This window comes from Prinia subflava, chromosome 18 (genome assembly GCF_021018805.1).
Source record: "Prinia subflava isolate CZ2003 ecotype Zambia chromosome 18, Cam_Psub_1.2, whole genome shotgun sequence".
Classification (NCBI taxonomy): domain Eukaryota; kingdom Metazoa; phylum Chordata; class Aves; order Passeriformes; family Cisticolidae; genus Prinia; species Prinia subflava.
The window spans coordinates 11,875,475-11,895,985 of NC_086264.1; the positions used below are offsets into that span (position 1 = coordinate 11,875,475).

At 36.6% G+C, this 20,511-nt stretch overlaps 1 protein-coding gene across 4 annotated transcripts in view; it reads left to right on the top strand.

Moving 5' to 3' along the window:
• Positions 1–20,511, top strand: part of LRBA (LPS responsive beige-like anchor protein) — a 302,351-nt gene that overhangs the window by 13,307 nt on the left and 268,533 nt on the right. For all 4 annotated transcript variants that reach the window (XM_063415460.1, XM_063415457.1, XM_063415458.1 and 1 more), the window contains exons 3-9: positions 13,728–13,959; positions 14,083–14,183; positions 16,381–16,476; positions 18,583–18,704; positions 18,807–18,933; positions 19,687–19,806; positions 20,091–20,237. In XM_063415460.1, coding sequence (XP_063271530.1) covers positions 13,728–13,959; positions 14,083–14,183; positions 16,381–16,476; positions 18,583–18,704; positions 18,807–18,933; positions 19,687–19,806; positions 20,091–20,237 — 945 coding nt within the window. The remainder of the gene's footprint in view (positions 1–13,727; positions 13,960–14,082; positions 14,184–16,380; positions 16,477–18,582; positions 18,705–18,806; positions 18,934–19,686; positions 19,807–20,090; positions 20,238–20,511) is intronic.

Below are 20,511 nucleotides of genomic sequence, written 5' to 3' on the forward strand. Positions count from 1 at the left end.
ATGTGAAGCCTGAATTCCTTTTGCATTTAAAAGGAAGAAAGGAAAACATTTGTTCTGTTTGTTGTAACTCTTAGAATAAATAGCCACACAACCTTTACACACTGGAATGAAATATTGCAGTTTCAGCAGCACCCATTGTTCTTCTACTTAGTCTGTGCAAAACTGGTTTTGTTTCATCTGTAAATTCTATTGTTAGGGCAGCTGGGTTCTCATTCTGAAGGTGTAACAAGCTGTCCTTCTTATGAAGGGCTGATTTTTCCTTCTCTTCTGGTCTCCCTGTGTTTTAAACAGGTGGGGTGATTGTGTGAGGGTAGGATTATCTGTCAGTACATGTCAGGATGTGCTGCAAGGTCCCACTGCTGTTAGCTAAAATCGTGGAACATCCTCTGAGACAGAGGATATGGCAAAAAGTAAAAACCTGTTTAAAAACAAGAAAGTAACAAGTGATATTGTCCAGTGAGAACTAGAAATTGGGAAACTGTCAAATGAGCTAAACTTCAGTGTTCTAAGGCAGTGTGGGTGTCTATTAATCACCTTGTGAACAATATTCCTGAAAAGCCAATTTATCAGTAAGATGTTGCTGTGCTATTTCTGTAGTTGCCCAATATTAAAAAAAAAAAGATGGGAAATCTAGTTTTTAAAGCATGTAATTTGCCATACAGATATGTTTTTAGCTGTTTTTAACCTGTTACAACCGTGACTGAAATGCTTCTTTTGTTTTTCTTTGAAGTGAAGAATAACACGTATCAGGAAGAATAATAGTTTCTGTTTGTATTAACATGTATTTGCAAAAGTAATATTTGCTCTTTGTATTGAAAAATAATTACCAAAGAAAGCACATTGAAAATACAGAGGTGGTCCCAAAAGTGACACTGGGAATTGTTTTGTGGTTTTACCTGCTAATTCCCTGGAGTGTGCATATTAAAGAACTGGCTTTGAATGGAGGAAAAAGTGAAAATTCTCGGGTTTTCAAATCCAAAGTCAGAAATGTTTAACTGTGAGCAGCTGAAGTTTGGCTTCCTGTACCCCATGTGAAACACATACTTTGTGGACAAATCTTTTAAGTTGCCTGGATTTGTGCAGCAAATGCCAGGTGTGAAGGGAGATGTCTGAGGAGGGACAGATGTGTTATAATTTGAAATATCTGACTTGCTTTGCCTTGGCTGCAGCTGTTTTCACTGCCATTACTGCAGATGGACATAATCATGGTTACTGCCAACAGTAAATATAATTATTGTTTATACTCACAGTGTAGAAAACTTTTTAGATTGGTGACTGGAGTAGTGTAATTTGAAAAAAAACTAAGATCCCTTGTCCCCTAGGATGATGCTTTTGAATTTATGAGACTCTAGTTGTGGATTTGATGGAAAGAATTAAGGCTAGTAGGGTGATTCGTGGACCAAATTTATATTAAATATGGAAATATGTAAATTGGATTACTTAATAAATGCATTTTTATATATTATGAATAAAAGCTATTCCTAATTGTTGGAGTAATAGGAGGCATAAACACAGAAATTTCCTCCTGTTTCCCCCCTAGACTCCTTAAAATTCTCCCTAAATGGATGCATCACTCAGGTTATTTATGACATTCTAACAAACTCTTGGTTTTTGCATGACTGACTTCATTCACATATTTTTGGGTTCCAAAAATGTTACTGTGCTATAAAGCTGAAATTAGTTTTGTATTAAACACAGCGAGAAATAGGACTGGAACATAACGAGAAAAAGAAATCCAATTTTATCGCTTCTTAAATGTTGTTATCTCACAAGAGCATTCTTCTGATTACCTGGAGTCATTTAGCACCATCTGTAGTGCCATGTGTAACATAGTTAAAGTAGTGTAATAGGATAAACAGAGTTAAATTAAAAATGGTTGCCAAGCAAATGAGTACGTAATATTTTAGGAATTTAACTGTCTACCATGGAGAGGGGTTTTTATCTGTAGCTTTATTTTCCATAACCCTCTCCTTTCCCCACTGGTCTCCTCAGGGCAGAGCTTTGGTGATGTAGTGCTTGCCACTGATAATTTTTCTCAGACAATGCTGTTACTGTTGTTTTCTTCTGTATTTTCTGCTCAGTCTAGAACTGTGTGAGTGCTTTATTTTACATTTATTTTACATTTTACACTTTCTGCAGCCTCTCCTCTTGTCCTGCACTGCCCACACGCAGAAAGGGAGAGAAGCACTGCAATGATTGTTCTTTACTTTAGTGGCATCAGGATTTGCAGCAGTGTCTGGAGTTATGCCTAATTTATATATTGTTTATACCTAAATTACCTCCAAACTTGTGCAAACAGCCCATGGACTGTTCAAGAGGCAGAGGTGGATACAGTGCTCAGCACTCTGCTTAGTTGTCTTTTGTAAATCAAAAATAGAACCTTGCTTCATGTGACCTTTTGATTTGGAAGGGTACTGACATCCAGCGAGATACTTGCCATTCAGTCTTGTAGTGACTGTAACAGCAATTACATTTTAAATAATGTTGATTTCTTCTTAAAGCTTTGTTTGTCTTGTTTTTGAAAAAAGGGATCTTTGAGTTGATGGAATCACTGGATTGCACAGTTACTGAATGTGTTTTGTTGGTGTTGCAGTCAAATGCTCATTTGTAGGAATTTTTCTAGATGCTGGAAGCTGTTCTCTTTTCTGGCTTGTCTGTAAATTGCTTTGTACAAAGGTTACAAACTGTAGCTGGCAGTATTCTGTCACAGCATGATTGACACCAGCTCTATACTTTGATAAGAGAAGTGCACCTTGAATTTCTGTTTCTGTAACTTTTACTTTCCTTCCTGAACATTTGCCTGAGTGTTTCATTGGTATTTGCTTGGGCTGACTATAAATGTGTTTCACATGTCCCTTTCCTGTCTCTTGTCTCAAAATTTGCATGACAGGAAGGAACAAGGTTAAATTTTTATATCGAAGTACTCTTCAACTTCTGAATAATATTTGTATCACAGCAACCTTTTGTATTCCAGCTCTGTCATTGACCAGCTGTTCTTAGGTAAAAATTTAGCCAAAGACAGCGTTGCACATAAAAGAAGGCAGGTGAATGGCAGCCAGGATGAAATAAGTTTTGGGTTCATTTTGAAAGCAGAATGGTTTCTGGAGAATTGTATTCTGTGCTGAATGTTTTGCAGAAAGTGTCCAATAATAAATAAAAACTGAACAATCCCGTCCCTTTCTTAAGTTATACATGAAGAAAAAAAAATTCCTTTCACCTTCCATCCATTGCCTGTATTTTCCCCAGTGTTGGTAATTGAGTAATTTTTTTTTCATTATTTCAGTTTACGTGTATAAAAAACCCAAACAAACACGACTTTTTGTAAGTGTGCAATGCTACAATTTCACAGGACAAATATACTTCAGTAGTGATGTCATTCTGTAAAATAAGAATGCTACAATTGTATTCCCAAGTAGTCATACATGTGCTTCCACAGACTTATTCCCTTGAAGAGAGATTAATGTGGATAAAATGTTAATCTGCTTCACTCACGCTGCATAATTCAGTCTTAAGTAAATACTGAATAGGAAAAAGATATATCATAAATCTCAGAAGGAAAATTGAGACTTTGCTGGCTGGAAAATCCCATACTTCGCAAACATCTTAAAGGTATTACAGAAAACTTAGGGTTTGTAAGTTTAGTTGGATTTCCAAGACTTCATTGCTCTTACTGCAGATGTTTGAGTAAATAGAGAGAATTTTTCTTTCTTGCTCTTTGCAGCTCAGCAGTTGATAGAGCTGAAATAGTGTGGCAGCTGTGCCAAACCCTGTATTTGTATTTCTTGCTTTGGTTTTCAGTTACAGAAAGCGAAGTGTTCTGTACTACAAATTGTGTGCTCACCTGTCATGCCAGCAGGAGCAGAGGAGAGGTTTACTTTGGGTTTTTATATTAACTCGATCTGGTAACACAATGGGGATGTTTACATTTGGACACCAGCCTGAGTTAGGTTTGCAGGGAAGTGTATAAAGCTATTTGGGATGTACTTAGTGCATTAAGACATGGCAATTCACACCTGAAAAGGGTTTATTTTCAGACTCTTTGAATTTAAGATAAAACCTAACGTTTTGCAGACTTTTTGTGGCTTTTTATTTAAGTTTACCTGCATAAAACGCTGTCTTATTCTCTATAGTGTTGTACACGTGTGGCATCTATAGATATGCTTATGGATTTTTAAAAATTTGTTGTACTATACAGAATTATAAGAGAACTATATTATTGTTTAACAAAACCAATTACTAGAATTCCACTGGAGCAGAGTAATCCAACTTTAGAAGTGTAGTACCCTGTGCTGTAATTGTGGCTGAAATAAAAATACAGACGGCAGGGACTGTTGTTTTGTAACAGTGGAAGTGCAAGTGTTAAAAAAAGATCCCAATATTTGAGAGAAGAGCAACATTCCTCCTAAGATCCAGCTACTGAAAGGCTTATCTTGGAATAGCACTTAAAAGTTTCCAGTTGCCAATAAAAGCATCCCTTGAAAGAGTGTCAAGTATGGATTGTAAGGCCCAGGGATCAATGTGTTAATGTGACCTCGTGCATAACATCAGCCATAAGGCCAGCTAATATTTTATGCAGTTAGTCAGCAGACTAAGTGTAATAATAAATCTTGGCAAAGTGGATTAGGGGACAGCTTAGAACAATTGCCAATAAGACTGCAGTCATTTGGGTTTGAGTGGCAGTGAGTTGAACAGTGCAAAAACATAAAAACAGCCAAGTGTTTCTTGTGTGAGGTGTTGTGCGAGGGGTTTGAGGATGTTGGAAACGCTGAACTAGAATTAGTTCCATGGAGTCACATCAGCCTTGCAGACTAATTAAAAAAGCCTGGGTTTTATATTTATTACATTACACAATGGATAAACTTTTTGGTTATAAAGGGAAGAAATTTCGGTGCTGTAACGAAAGCCCATCCAAAGATGATGAAATTGGCTTGATACATTGGGTGGAACTTTGTGTGTTTGGCCCTGCAGAAATCTCTCATCTTTATTAAAGAAATCTGGAAACCTGAGCAAGATAATATTTGAGTTGGTACACAACAATACTTCATATCATTCAAAACATGATGCTGTTCTAGAATTAAGTCTGGTTTTTATAGTGGAGTGCCTAAGCTGGAGCAGCTTTGCCTGTGCTGGCATAATCTGCATTTTCTCTAATTTCTGCAGTGGTGCTTAAAGTGCTGTGGTTAATCTTTTGTTTTAGTTGGGTCCTTGGTTTGTTTGTTAATTGATATTCAAAAAATAAAGACGGTAAACGAAGTTTCATTCGATGTGCAGGGTTGCTAAAATTTAGCACTCAAAGGAGTAAAACTATGACAGTGACTATTACAAGATATTTTACCAATAAAGCTTACAGAAACCATAGTGTGCAAACTTTTGTCTATCAGAAAAGCAAAGTTAGCTATCAATTTATTTGGTCTGAAGCTTTCCAATTAACTGAAGAAAGGTAAAAATGTCATGAGCTACAGCAGGAGTGTCTTTGTAACCTGAACTGGGAGTGAAAGGAGTTCTCTCTGAGGGATTGCTGTGGCTGGGTAAAATTTCAGGCCACAGAGGAACTGCCTTGTTCAATGCCAAGTGCTCCCAAGGAGTGTGGCCCTCTTTAAGGAGTCATGTTTTAGTCATTCCAGGGTCTGCTGGAAGGGATGGAAGCAATCTCTCAGAACCTCATGAATTATTGTACAGCTGAGAAGAAAATAGCCAAGTGTGTGATCGTGCTTTTGAAGTTATTTTTAAAATTGTGTACGTGCATACAAGGGAAATGAGAGTTCTGTTGGTACTGCTCTTATCTTATTTTATAAGAACTTATTTTAGGATTCCTCTGCCAGAAACTGGATTCTTTGGGATGAGTGTGGTGGTAATTTTATGTACCTAACTGCTTATAAATACTTTTTTCAGTGGCTAAATACTTCTAAAATTCTTCCTGTGTAAATATGACAATGTTGCTGTCAGATATACTTGCAGTGAATAATTTTTAGGAAAATCCTTAATTTGAGCTACATTTTTATACCTAAGCATCTGAAACTTGGAAATTATGCTTGTGAAATTCAATGAAATTGAATTATGCATTCCATTTCAATGTATTTATTTTGGAAAGCATATCCATGTGCTGGAGAATTCACAAAGTTGTTTTTTTCTCTCTCAGATCTGTTACCTGGAGTGCCCATGAGATGGTGCTCATCACTCTTGTTTCTGTGTAGCAGCAGAGCTGTGCACAGTTCTGACTGTCCAGTAAGGATGCACTGATTGGCATTGTTCCCTTTCCAAGAGAAAGAAAAAGAACAAAAACCGACAATACCTTGAATTAATTGATGGAATACCCATTACGATGCTTTTTTGAAATGTGTGTAAAACCTTGATATCTTTGGACAGATGGATTTGGTGCTAGTTTAAACAAATTATAGGTTAGCACTCAGTTTTTTTGGATAAAAGATGTGTTTCTATATAGCCAAAGAATGGGAAAACATTTGGACATCTGTCCTTTTTGTGCTGCTTTATTTCCTTCTTCTTTTTCACTTTTGTCTTTTTTTTTTCCTAAGATCTGTGAGAGTTTTCTTTATTATTCAGAAAACATTCTGCTGCTAATCTCCACCGGTACCTTCTGTTTTGCAATGTTTCTGAGGGAGGTTGGTTTATTTGATTTGTTTTTTCCTTGAGTTATCCAGATAGCCTGTAACAAGGAGAGAAGAGAGAAATGTTAAACTCCTGTTAAGTGAGGCAGAGAGGATCATAGAATGGTTTAGGTTGGAAGAGATTTAAAAGATGTTTTAGTTCCAAGCCTGCCATGGCAGGGACACCTTTCACTAGACCAAATCCTCCTCCAGCCTTTCTTAAGCTGGACTAAGTGTTAGAAGCCCCAGTGCTGTTTTCTGAAATTATCTATTTAATTATTAATTTTAAAGAATTAATTTAGTTAATTATTTAATTAAAATTACTATGTAATTGCTATGTAATTTTAGATACAAGCTGGGGAGAAAAACAGCGAAATAAGAGGCAGAAGTTCGAGTGTTGTATTTGAAATAAAGTTACAGAAATAGTTACAGTAGGCTGCAGCACAGTAGAACCAAATGAGTGATTTTACATTTAGTTTCTGATTGTTTTTATTGTAATTTTGAGGGCTGTGACCTGAATGGTCGGGGGAACCTGGGAGATCTGGAAGGGGACACAAGTGACAGAGGTGAATCCCAAAGAAGGAGCTGTCAGTATTGATAGATGGGTGTGAGAACAAGGCTTGGTTGGAGGAGAAGTGGAATGGAGTGAGCAGCACCTCTGCTGTAATTTACTGAGATGACACTCAGGGAAAGTATTGCCAAGGGTTATTAGCAGAAATTACAGACCTCTGATAACGAGGGCAGCTTTAAACCTGAGTTGATCTCAGGGAGGTATTCAAAGATTGGTTCTGTACAAAGACAATCTTTGTACAGGCTGCCCAAATTAAATCAGACCAAGAGGACTCAGGAAAAAAAAAATCTATTTCCTCTGGAAATTTCTTTTCCCTTCCAAACTCTGTGAATGGTGCTATGAGCAATGTTTCTTTTGTGTTTTTTATAGGCTTTTTTCCTATATTTTTTTCTCAAATCACTATAGCTCTTTTGAAACCCCTTTGTGTCCTGCAACCTTTCCCTCTTTCTCAGGAGCCTGGGGAATTCACTTCAGATTTAGTCTTCTCACCATACTATTTCACTGAGATGAGTCTGTAATTCTCATTCTGTTTACTGTCCCTTAAAAATAATTCCTTTTTCTTTGTGCCTTCAGATCTGTTGTTTTCTCCATCGCTTCTTTGCAGGTTTTCCTGCCCTGTTTTGGAATGTTTCATTTAACAAGAAATAATGCTGCAGTGCTTCAGGGAAGTTGCTGATTATGGAAGAAGTCAAGATAGACTACTAAATAAATCCTAGAGATTGTTGTCTTGGTGTCAGAAAAAAATAGCCCAGCTGAAAGCAGGGCCAGTATAAATGAGCAGAATGTGAGCCTACAACTCATAGGATGAAAACACAAATTTGGAACCTCTGACAATTCTTAAAAGTGATGTCTGTAAGAATTGTTTCATTCCAAAAAGTGTTTTTATTTCGTGGCGCAGAAAAACTCATTTCTCATCAGCTGCTGGTGTTTCTCACAGTGCAGATCTCACATTGAACAATTCAAAGAGAGTAGATTTTCAGAGAATTAAGTTTAAGCGCAGTTCCCCAGGAATCAGTTGGACTTGTTGATTAATGTGGTATTAGGAATGTTTTAATGTGGTATTAGAAATGTTATTTTTGGGTTCTTTCCCAAAAGGAGGGGTGAGATTCAGGTAGGACATGATGCAGCTTGTGGCTTGGTGGCTGAAGTGTAAAGCAGATTGGGTTTGTTTGCTGATGGATGACAAAAAGGTATCTTGCTTGATGAAAAAAAAATCCATTATTATTTCAAGTAAAAACATTGGATAACTTTTAGACATGTAGCTAGGGAGGGAAGTGCTGGGATAATGATGTATTTTTCATGTATCTGAGTTTAAATTCAGAGTAATGTAACTCTAACTCCGGCAGACTTTCTACTGGGTGTCATAAAATGACAGATTTCTGATTTTTAAAATGTCAAAACCATAAATCATTAGTTTGCTAAGATTGCACTAGCAAGCTATTAAAGAACATGGCAGTATTTACTGTAGATAAATGCAAATTTAAAAAGGTTCTCTGTATCATGGTTTAAATGATTTATTTGCTTTCAATGCACATATGAATCTGATGTGATGTGAAGATTTAGGAGATTTCATTTCCTGTATGGAGCTACAAATTTGCATGTTATTAAAGGATCTCAGAGTCTTATCTTGTATGTCTTAAACAGGATCATAGGTTAAGGTACACTGAAAAAAGTTAATTAAAACAAAAGGAGAATTTAATGCTGTTAATACAGGTACTGGAAAGATGGGAATTTCAGCTGGATTTAGATGTTTTCTATGGTAATATCTATTGAAATACATAATACAGGTCATCAAACAAGGAAAACCACCATGTGTTGTAAATACACCTTTAGCCACTGTTGGGAGAGTGTTGAAATTTAGTCTTGGAATTGTTTGATTTGGAAAAAATCAACTTGGTAGTTCCCTGTTCCCTCAGGCATTGGAAATAAAGCTCAGTGGTGCAGGAGCAAAGGGCCTTTAGTGTGTAGGACAGAATCTGGTAGGGAATTTGTTATTTTCATTGAGAGATAAATTCTCACGTATGCACAGCTAAGTGCATTTTAAAAGAAAAGTTTTAGTGAAATGGGTAGGAGATATTTGCCAGTCTCTCCTGGGTAAATTAGTTAATTGTAACTTCTATTTTTAACTGTAACTGTATTTTTTATAGAAAGTAACTCTACTTTCTGTAGTTAGCTTTTGCAAAGTTGATGAAACTCTGGTTTTATAGAAGCCAGTGCTTAAATATAAACTCTTCTTGGAAGTTTTATCCTGCCTTACTTCCTCAAAATACAGCTTTTTTTCTTAATTGTGATGAAGCTTGCTGATATAAGCTGCTGATGGAGGTCTGTGAAGGAGGAGGAGGTGATACAGAGCTGAGACTGTATGAAAAATGTGAAATTCTGGGCTAATGGTTTCCAATACAACATTAGGTGGCAGCAGCAGATTCTTAACACCTGGTGGTGCCTGTTGGATTCACAGTCAGGCAGTTTTCCAAACGAGGACAGACTGTTATAAATGCTCAGCTTTGCAGGTTCTTATTAAGCATAAAATTAAAAAAAATCACTGAGATTGAACCAGCCTGTTTGACTACATGTTGGGTTTTTTTCTTTTTTTTCTTTTTTTTTCTTTTTTTTTCTTTTTTTTTCTTTTTTTTCTTTTTTTTCTTTTTTTTTCTTTTTTTTCTTTTTTTTTCTTTTTTTTTCTTTTTTTTTCTTTTTTTTTCTTTTTTTTTCTTTTTTTTTCTTTTTTTTTCTTTTTTTTTCTTTTTTTTTCTTTTTTTTTCTCTTTTTTTCTTTTTTTTTTTTTTTTAATGGGATAGGTGTCCATTCTCCTTGTTTGGGACATACTAAAGAAACAATTCTGATATTACAAAATAAAAAAAAAATCTTGAGGAGAAGGGAGGTCACAGTTTGGATAATAGTCCTTTATCCTGGCTTTGGGGAACAAAGCAGGTATTTAATGTGTGCCTTTACCTAAAAACCAGACGGATGAGGAAACTCCATAGAAATGAAGACTTTTTTGGAGGTTTGAGATAAAAATATGAAGATCTGGCCCTGTACTTCTCCCAAGTGTAGCCAATTTGGCTCGTGCAGGAGAAATGCTGATTTTGGATTTGGTTTCTTCTTTTTGTGTTACACCTCACTGAAATAATTTTTCTTGGATTTTCTTGCAAGCTTTCTCAATATTTTATGTCTGTTGGTGGGAGAAGTAATTTAAATTAGGTTGATAATCTAGATCATATTCTTTCAGGAAAGTGGAGCTTGACTGTTTATTCTGAGCTATTTTCTGCATGCAAGAGCTTGGTTGATGCTCACCCAAACCTTTTCTTTCATCTCTCACATCACTTCATTGTTCACTGCCAAGAAAGGTTAAGTGTGTTTAAATTGTCTTTTTGGTTTTATTTAGAGGTGTTGTAGTGCTGTTTTATACTAAAAATGTGCTACTATGTTGACTTCTCATTAGTTTAATTCTCTAAGGGGGAAAAAAAATACACTTTGTGCATGTGTACTCAAAAATTGCTGTATTCTCCCTGCCCTCAATCAGCTAAGTGTAGAACCATTTTACTGAGAAGCTTGAGCTATTGGTTTAGTTTAAATATATTTTTGAAGGTGGATATAACTGGCAAAATCCAAAATTTGTGAGGACGTATTTGAACGCTGCCCTTTAAAACCATTCCTGTAAGCTCGTACTTAATTCTGCATGCTGAAGAAAGAAAACGTTATGCCACCCTGTGGGTTGCTATAAAGATTGTTTATGCAGCTCAGCACAGGACTTAAAATACGTTGAATTGGAGAATGTTGAAAAATGTACCGCACGACACGGGAGACCAAATCATGCTAAAGTGCAAGGAAAGACTATACATCAGTTCAAAGGCTACATTATTCAAAAAAATACAACCATAAAAAAGGTAATAAGATTACATTCTCACACTTCATGGCTAGTAAGGTGCATTAAGCTGCTCAGATATTCATAACTTACTGTGACATTTGGGAAGATTACATTTTGCTGTGCACAGCCATTACTGCAGCTCAGATAATAACTAGCCAATGCAGGGACCCGGATTATGATCCCTGTCATCGGAAACAAATTTGTGTTTTGAAGGTTGATCAGTTCCAAATCACCATTAGAAAGGGTTAATATGCCCCAGTGTGGGGGGTGTGTGTCTAATATCCAAAGATATTGGACATCAGCTGCACCCTGCCTTGGCTATTCTGCTTTTCCTGCCAATGGTTTTTGTCCTCACTTCCCTCACAGGAAGTGTTAAAATGGTGATTATTTTTATTTTTATTTTTATTTTTATTTTTTATTTTTATTTTTATTTTTATTTTTTATTTTTATTTTTATTTTTTATTTTTTTTTTTTTTTTTAAATTTTTTATTTTTTATTTTTTATTTTTATTATTTTACCGTGGTGTATTATTCTTAGAGCGTGCTTGCTGAAATGCTGATGTTTGCAGATGAGCTTGCAAACATAATTTGACAGCTTCCTGGATGGGTGGCTTCTGATAATGGGGTGTGTGTGGCCAAAAATGAAAGATGGGTGCTGTGGACTGGAGGGTGAAGGTAAGGTCACCTCCAGTAGCTGTGCATGGTTTTGGTGGGATAATTGATGGTTGGCTGATGGTTAAAACCAAATGCATAAAGAGTTGAATTTCTTGTTGGGAATTAGCAGGTGGTTTGTGGCCAGAATTTAACACTCAGCTGCTCTGTCTCTACACAGAATACAGCATTTTTGTGTTTCTTATCTTGATTTTAAGAAGAGCAGCTTCTTGAGGAATCCTTGAATTTTGTAGAGGATAAATTCAGTGTGAAATGAGGCGTAACACTGATTATGTATTCTACATTTTCAAATGCTCTGTTGAGAGTTTTTTAAAGGGGGACGTGTGTTTATATTTTTCTTTGCATTTATTTTGAGATAATTCTGTGTTAATTTGTTCTGCCTAGCATACCCGACAGAGCTTTCTTGAGTCAGGCCTCTGCTCCACCTTTTGGAAGGGGAGAACTGAGGCTTGGAGGGTGGTAATGATTTGATAGATTTGTTTGAGTTGACAGCATGAGTTGATATAGAGAAGCTGGGAATATAACTCAAGTCACCCCATTCAGTTCTCGCTGTTTTCCGAGATATTATGGAAGCATCTGATAGTAAATTGCATAATTATTTTTCATGACCCAGAGAGGAGAAAATGGAAAAGTGTAAATTACTGTTTAGAAATCCTTGCCATCAGACATTGTCTACTCTGTCACAAAAGCAGTAACTTTCTCTGCTTCCCGTGGTGTTTGGCATCACTGATTTATTCCCAGAAGCTCAAAGATTGCTTCTTCAAAGTGACAAGGTTTAGACACTTGAGGAGAACGTATGGTAATTTCAGTGGTTAATGAAGAGCTTATATTCTGTTCCATGGGTAGGTTGAATTTTGGATCCTGACCAGCTGAGAGAAGCTCTTGGAGCTAATGTGGAAGCAATAATTTATGGATTTTGGGGCAGTTTTGGATGGTGTGACTTTGGCAGGTGACAGTACTGAAGCTCCTAATGGTCAAAGCCTGTGAAAGGAACACCACGTAGGACAGAAATAACAACACAAACTTGCAGAAGTCAGAAAAAGCTGAACTATTTCTGGTCATGAGTCTATTTTGATAATTTGCTTAATGCTATCTGAATTCCTGTTTATGTGCTGGCATATAATGGGCATTTTGGTAAGCACGGCACATTTTTAAGGTTAATACAGCTCTAAAGTCCAAGAGAGCTTTAAAGAGTGGACAGAGGGAGTTGGTATAAAGAAGTTAAGTTACTAAAATGCATTTTGCCTTCAGCTGGAATTTTTGTTTTATTAAGTACACGAGTGAGAGTGGAGCAGGTTATTTCCTTCCCCTCTCCACCTCCTCTGCACAGGCACGTGTGGCTGGTTATTCACTGAATATTCAAACAAAAGCTGCCCCTAGGAGACCTGAAATAATTCTGGATTTAAGTGTCACAGCCAAATCACAGCCAGGAGCTGGGACACAGCGCTGCTGTTCCACATTCCTGCAAATACAGAAAACCTGTGCTTCCTTTGAGGACCTGCTAATGAACCTGGCACTTAATTCTTAACCAGCTTGAGTCACTGGCTCAGGAATGCCTCATAAGTGTTCATAATTGGCAATATTTCTGATGTGCACCAGCTCCTTTTGGCTGGAGTTGCCCTCTTGGTGGAGATTTATTAAGCAAATGTGAAGGAAAGCTTTTAGGGCCACTCCAGGTTGTTTAAGATATCTTGACTGCTTTGTTGGGCTTAACCTGTTTTAGAACACTCTCATGGTGTCTTCATTTTTCAGCTCAACTTGGGACATCTATCCTAAACTCCCCAAGTGTTTATCTGCAACAATTTTCTGGTAGTAGGTGACACCTTAAGAGCACCTTTGTCACTCAACAGAACTTGAAACAGAAGAAAAATAAGATGCTCCATTGATATTTGCCTCATTATTATGTTTTTTTTTCCTTACATCTTGGATAGTTTCTCCTCACAGGATGAATAACTTTATGGAATAATACTTTGATGGAGAGTAAGCTTTTTAAAATCTTTTTTCTCTGATAGCTCGTCGGGGGCCAGTTTGACTTGGAAATGAACTTCATCATCCAAGAAGGGGAGGGCATCACGTGCATGGTGGAGCTGCTGGACAAGTGTGAGCTCACGTGCCAGGCCGAGGTGTGGAGCATCTTCACAGCCATCCTCAAGAAAAGCATCCGCAACCTGCAGGCCTGCACCGAGGTGGGGCTGGTGGAACAAGTGCTCAGGAGGATCCACAGGGCTGACAGCATGATTGCAGGTACTCCTCAAACCCTGTGAGGATCACACTGTGCTGCTCCTACCCAAAATCATCACTGATATAGTTATAATTGGATTAATTCGTGAAAATCCACTCGCTGCTCTGTTCTTTTTTGCTTTTCAGATCTCTTGGTGGACATGCTGGGGGTGTTGGCCAGCTATAACCTGACAGTTCGGGAGCTGAAGTTATTCTTCAGCAAGCTGCAAGGAGAAAAAGGGAGATGGGTAAAGCAAAGCACAAAATTGAAACGATTTTTTGCTCGTGTTGCCTTTATTTTTTCCTCATTTTCGCAAGTTAAAATTGTTCTGTGAACTTCATGCTAAACAAATTTTGAATGTACCAAAAAATGTAGGAAGCTTTCTTATTTTTACCTGAAAGCAATTAAAATACAGGGATAGAATAGTGACGAAGTTAAATTTATTCCTGAACCTGTGGACTATATTGGTCTTTTTGAACATCTGGGAATAATAAAGTGATTCTTAAGTGTTTTTATGCACATGATTTTATGTTTTTGATTCCAGCTATGTGAAATTGAAGGACAAAGGCTTGAATTTTTTTTTTTAAATCACAAGAGAGAAATAAATAAAAAATGCCTACACAGGCAGTTCTGTTTGCTCCCATTTTCACATCGCTATACTTTATCTGAAGATTAAAATCATTATCCAGTTAGGGAAGTGAGAATTTTGGCAGAAATTGAACTAAAGGAAATAAGTCCCAGTGAAAAATTGTATAATTTTTCTCTTTTTCCTGTGTGGAATAGAAAGGGACCCTTTTAAAGCTGAGAAAACACCTCCCTAAAGTAAAAATTTATATGTTGTGGAGGCCACAACATATTTGTTGTGAGTTAATTTATATGTTGTGAGTTTTCTTCAGCTCACAATTATTTCACTGGACTTGGGAACTGTTTTCTCACTAATTTTACCTGCTTTGAATTTTAATTCAGCTCCTGTTATTTCTAGATACTCTGGCTAGTGCAGGGGAAAGCTATGAGTGTCTCTGTTGACTTCAAATCATTTTAAAAAAGAGTATACCATATAAAAGAAACTATACACACACAATACTGCAGATTTTAAAAGGCTCTATGAAATAAATAACTTTGGAGATCTTAACCTGCTTAAATAAAAATACTCTAAACTTTATAGACGGTTTAAACTTAATAATTGAACATAGAGAGTATATTTAACTGTAGGTGAATTAAAGTTGTAACATTAACTTTTTCCTTTCCTGTCTCCCTGCTATTTGCATTTAATTTCCTTTCCTTATTAAAGACCAAATACAGGGGGAAAGCAAGAGAAAAAAATGCCACAGTCGGATTGCCAAGGAGTTGTACAACTCCATAAATCTGAAAATCAGCAGAACTGTAAAGAGCCCAAGTATTTTGCTGCAACACAATTTACCTGGTTAAATTCTGTATCAGACACCTCAGCAGCTCCCAGCATCTCCTCCTCAGATTCCTGAGGCACTGCTTGGCTGACTGCACCTTTGGTACATTTGAAATATTTGTAATTCATCATGCAATGCTCCAAAATCATCAAACAGCCCAGTTAGCTGTTAACTACAGGGTGAAAAAGGGCACTTGGAGGAAAATATCAGGATTATAAAATTGGAGTTTAAAAATAGATCTTCCAGAAAGACACCACATAAAACTGTCCTGTCACTATGATCAGTATTTGCTGTTCCTCTGTTGTTGTGAGCTCATACACTGGGTTTGGAGTTTATATTTGTAGACTGTTACAATAAAATCAGCGGGATGGTGGAGAAGTGTTGAGTATTCACACTAAAAACTCAGTTTTGGTGCTCCACACTGCCCTTAGGACTTGACTCTTTCTCCATGGACTTAGGTGAAAGTATAAACCAAATCTAATAATCTAAATTTAATCTAATTTATGACTGTAGTCCTGATGACAATAATCCTTCTGCTGATCTTCTCTCTCTCTTTTCTGGGTGTTCCCCATCTCCCTTGTGCTGGCACAGGTTTCACTCAGCCACGGCCCAGTCCAGCTTAATTAAAAATTGATTTGCATTTCTTTTCCCTGAGTTAGTTTTCATCTGGACCAGTTCATTTTTCTTTAGCTTACTGCAAAATCATACAGAGAGCTGATGGAAATGAGCAGACAGAGGCAGGAAACAACATTCAGGGTCAGTTTAGTTTATGCTGGGTGAAAGTGGCTCTGGCCTTCAAGTCCTTAATGAAGTTCCTAATTAACTCTAATTAATTCAGCGCACCCACTGTATATTGTGTGAAAGTATTCATGACTGTTAATGTTGTTTTATTGAAAGTGCTGAGTGTCTTAGCAGGGTGTTACTCAACCATGTGCAAACTTTTAAAACATGTTAGAATTTGCTTTTTTGTGTCTGTAGTCTTTTCTTTCTTGGAGGTTTGTTTTATTTATTTACAAAAGTCGTCGTTCTCTTTGTCAGCCCCCACATGCTGGGAAGTTGCTGTCTGTGTTAAAACACATGCCTCAGAAATATGGACCTGATGCCTTCTTCAACTTCCCAGGAAAAAGTGCTGCAGTATGTAGATATTTTACATTTCTTGTTTGTTTGTGCATTGTTCTTTTAAGGCCCTTGGTTATTTTCATTTGTGGTGTTCTTTGTCTCATCTGTCATCGTCACAGAGTTTTAACCAAATTTTTTTCTCTGCCTGACACTTACTCTAGTGCCTGAATAAATTGTGTTTATAATAGCTGTGCAATATCACTACAGAAGGACAAATTCTATTACATAAAGAATGGATACAAATGAGGCTGCTTTTTTTTTTTGTATTTTGTTGGTTTTTTTCAGACTGGTTCAGTTAAATCTTATTGCAAGGAGAATTTACCTGCTGTTTTCACTCTAGATGCTTGTGAGAAATCTTTGAGGAAGCATTGATCCTAGACTTTCACAGCCTGAATAATACTGAAAAGGATTAAATTTAGCAATGAACAGTCTTTTTGTAATTGTTCCTGTAATTCATTTCTAAGTTTTGTGGTGTTCACTTGAAAAAGAATTTGAAACTGAATAGGCAGTTGGAAAAACCCTGTGCAGAATCTGCTGATGGAATTCAAATATGTCAACACTTCTGCTTCTGCAATTGTAGAATGAAAAATTATGTTCAAAATTTCATGCTTAATTCAGAATTGGATTTGAATAAGATTTATCAGATGACTCTTTCCAGTTTTCTTCACATAAACCCATTAGCTTTCTGCCTTGGTGGCTTGAGATTAAATTTCACCAACTTGATGACATAATGAATTATTTTTTTGAATGAAAACTTTGGAGACTGCAAAATCTGGACTACTAGAAAAGTGCTCCTGCAGTTTTATCATGAACACAACTTGGCAATGGACAGACGTGTTTGTGTTCAATTATTCATGGTTTTCTATTTAACTTCTGGTTTGTGTTCAACTTCTGTTAATTATGTTAAATGCTTAAACCATATTTTATGGGGTTGGAGTGCCTCAGTAACCTTTGTGTAGGTATTTTTACATATATTTAAATTAAGAAGTTTAAGAAATTAAGTATTTGCTGTAGTTACTCTGTGATCTGTTGTGAGTTAAGTCAAGTGATATAATTGTGATTATATATATGTGATTATAGCTACAAATTCCCAAGAGTTGGGTGCAAAGACTGGTTAGTTAACTGGTATACAGAAGGATTTATTGCATTTTTTGGGCACAGAAGGAGCTGAATGGAGCATGGAAACATAATAACAAGTCTGGAGACACTTGAGTTCTTTGATTTTTTTTTTTATTCACTGGTATTGATCACCTGGGCCCCATCTTTGATCAGAGGTTATGGCAATCTTAATTGAAGTGTGTATTGTGAACCTGGGCTGCACACCAGCAGAAAGTTAATAGTAATGTTTAAAAAACCCCCAGCCAACTGAAAAACTCCAAAAAATAAACCCCAGCCAACTGAAAAACTCCAAAAAATAAACCCCAGCCAACTGAAAAACTCCAAAAAATAAACCCCAGCCAACTGAAAAACTCCAAAAAATAAACCCCAGCTGTTTGAAACAAAGGCTTCTGCCATGCAATTTGCAACTCAAGGGCTTTGCACTAAAAACACGTTTGATATGAAGGTTTTGTCTGGTGGAGATTGCATTATGTTTCTTCTGAGGAAGTTTGTAATTCTGTGTTATTCTCACTGGAAGCCTACACAGATATGAATTTGAGAAGAGAAAATAATAAATTAACTGAAAAGTTAATTTCTCTTCAGCTTTGCCTTCATGATCAGTTATTTTCCTGAATACCACCACTATGTGAAAATGGAACTGATCATTCTGTCAGCTTACCATAAAACCAAACCAATCTGAATCTGCATTTTGAGAAGTTGTTATTCCATTGGACTCTCACTAAAGCATTTAAATTTTGAAGCAGAGATTACTATTAGTATTCTTTTTTGTGGTATAAAGGTCAGTTATTAAATATTTAGGTTAATTAAATATAGTAACAATCAAGTACAGCGATTTGAGGCCAGGTTTTTTTCTTTAATATAGAGAATTATTATTATTATTATTTAGTATTCATTTGCAGCATGTCTCTGTTTATCAGCACATATTTGCAGAGTGTATTTTAAGCTGCACACTTTTATTCTTGTGTTGATCTTTCCACATGAATAACTTGTTGCTTTCTTCAGGCTATTGCCTTACCTCCTATAGCCAAGTGGCCGTACCAGAATGGATTTACTTTCCACACTTGGCTAAGAATGGATCCTGTAAATAATATTAATGTGGATAAGGATAAGCCTTATTTATATTGGTGAGTATTATGTAAAGCTGATAGTGCTGATGTTGAGTTGCTGTTGTTCAGTGATTTCTGCATCCATCCTGTTTTTGTTCTGTTTTTGTTCTGATTTGTCAGTTTTCGAACTAACAAAGGACTTGGTTATTCTGCTCACTTTGTTGGAGGCTGCTTGATTGTAACATCCATAAAATCCAAGGGAAAAGGTTTCCAGCACTGTGTAAAATTTGATTTCAAGCCACAAAAGGTGAGTAAAAATAATAAAATCGTTCAAACGCGTTTCATGAACCTAAAATTGTAGCCTGGGAATCTGTATTGTAGCTATTGATTAATCTCATTTTTCGGTAGAAAGCCAGTTGCACTGGAATAAGCAAAACAAATTTCTTCTAAATTCTTATTTCTTTTTAATTTTACAACTGAAACATGAGTTGATTTTATTACTGGTGTTCAAGGCTGACTTAGGTAGTGATATGTGATGTTGAATATTCCCTTTTTCACTTAAATACCCTGCTAATGTTTCTGGAATAACTGGTGTAAACATCTTGTGGGAGAGCAGCCTCCTCAGGAATTTCTTATCAGTAATCCCTTGCTGTAAATATGGATTCTGTTTGTGATATTTGACATGCACAGCCTTCGAGAGGCTTTAGTCTGGAGCCATCCTTGCTCTTTGGAATGGCATTTGTACTAGTCCATCATGCTGAGAGTAACCCAGTTTAGAATTTATTTACTGAGTAGTTTCAGTGTAAATTTGCTTCAGCATTGTCATAAAGATTTTTGGAGTTATATGCCATAAATACTTTTTAAGCTCCTGTGTAGAAAAAAAAAGGCAAATTATCCTTTGACACAGCAATACAAGAAAACTCACCGGTGACTTATTAATCTTTCCTCTTAAAATACATCTTTCAATCTTAACTTAATCCACACAAACAGTTGGATTTGAATGCCTGAGCTGCTCCCAAGTGTTTATAGAGTTATATCAATTATTTTTTTTATTGCCCAGTGGTACATGGTGACTATAGTGCACATCTACAACCGCTGGAAGAACAGCGAGCTGCGGTGTTACGTCAACGGGGAGCTGGCGTCGTACGGGGAGATCACCTGGCTTGTCAACACCAGTGATGTGAGTGACCCCTGCACACCCATGGAGCTGATCAGCTTGATATTCTTTGCCATTCTGTAAATAAAATTCCCCCATTTAATGCATTTTGAAATAAAAATGGTGGTTTTTTGGTAGAGGAGTAAATTGTGGTTTTACGCGTCTCAGAACTTCGTGGTTGTTTCTACTGAGACCCTCAAGCACTTGTTCACATAAAAATATTCCCTGATGAAATACATGTTTTTTGCATGATTTGCTTGTGTAGCATGGATTAAACCCTGTTACTGGGTTCTGTTTTCTGTTTCCAGACATTTGACAAATGTTTCCTGGGCTCTTCAGAAACAGCAGATGCCAATCGAGTGTTCTGTGGGCAGATGACATCTGTTTACCTCTTTAGTGAGGCTCTCAATGCTGCTCAGATCTTTGCCATTTATCAGCTTGGCCTGGGATATAAGGTACCTTAGAACTGACTTTCCTAAGTTTAATTCTACCCCAGCTATTTATGGTAGGTGTTAAGAAGGTTGTGACACCTCTGTGTCCTAAAAAACAATCTTACAGTGTAATATTTTTATTAAACTCTTCCATGTTTCTTCTCTAAGCTTATATATGGCCTTACAAGTAAGCATTAGTTCAGTTTCTTGATTTCTTGTAAAAAAGAAAAGAAAGGTGTTCCTGTTTGCCTCTCAAAATTTCCATGTTGGTGCTTGGGAGAGGGAGAACACAACTCAT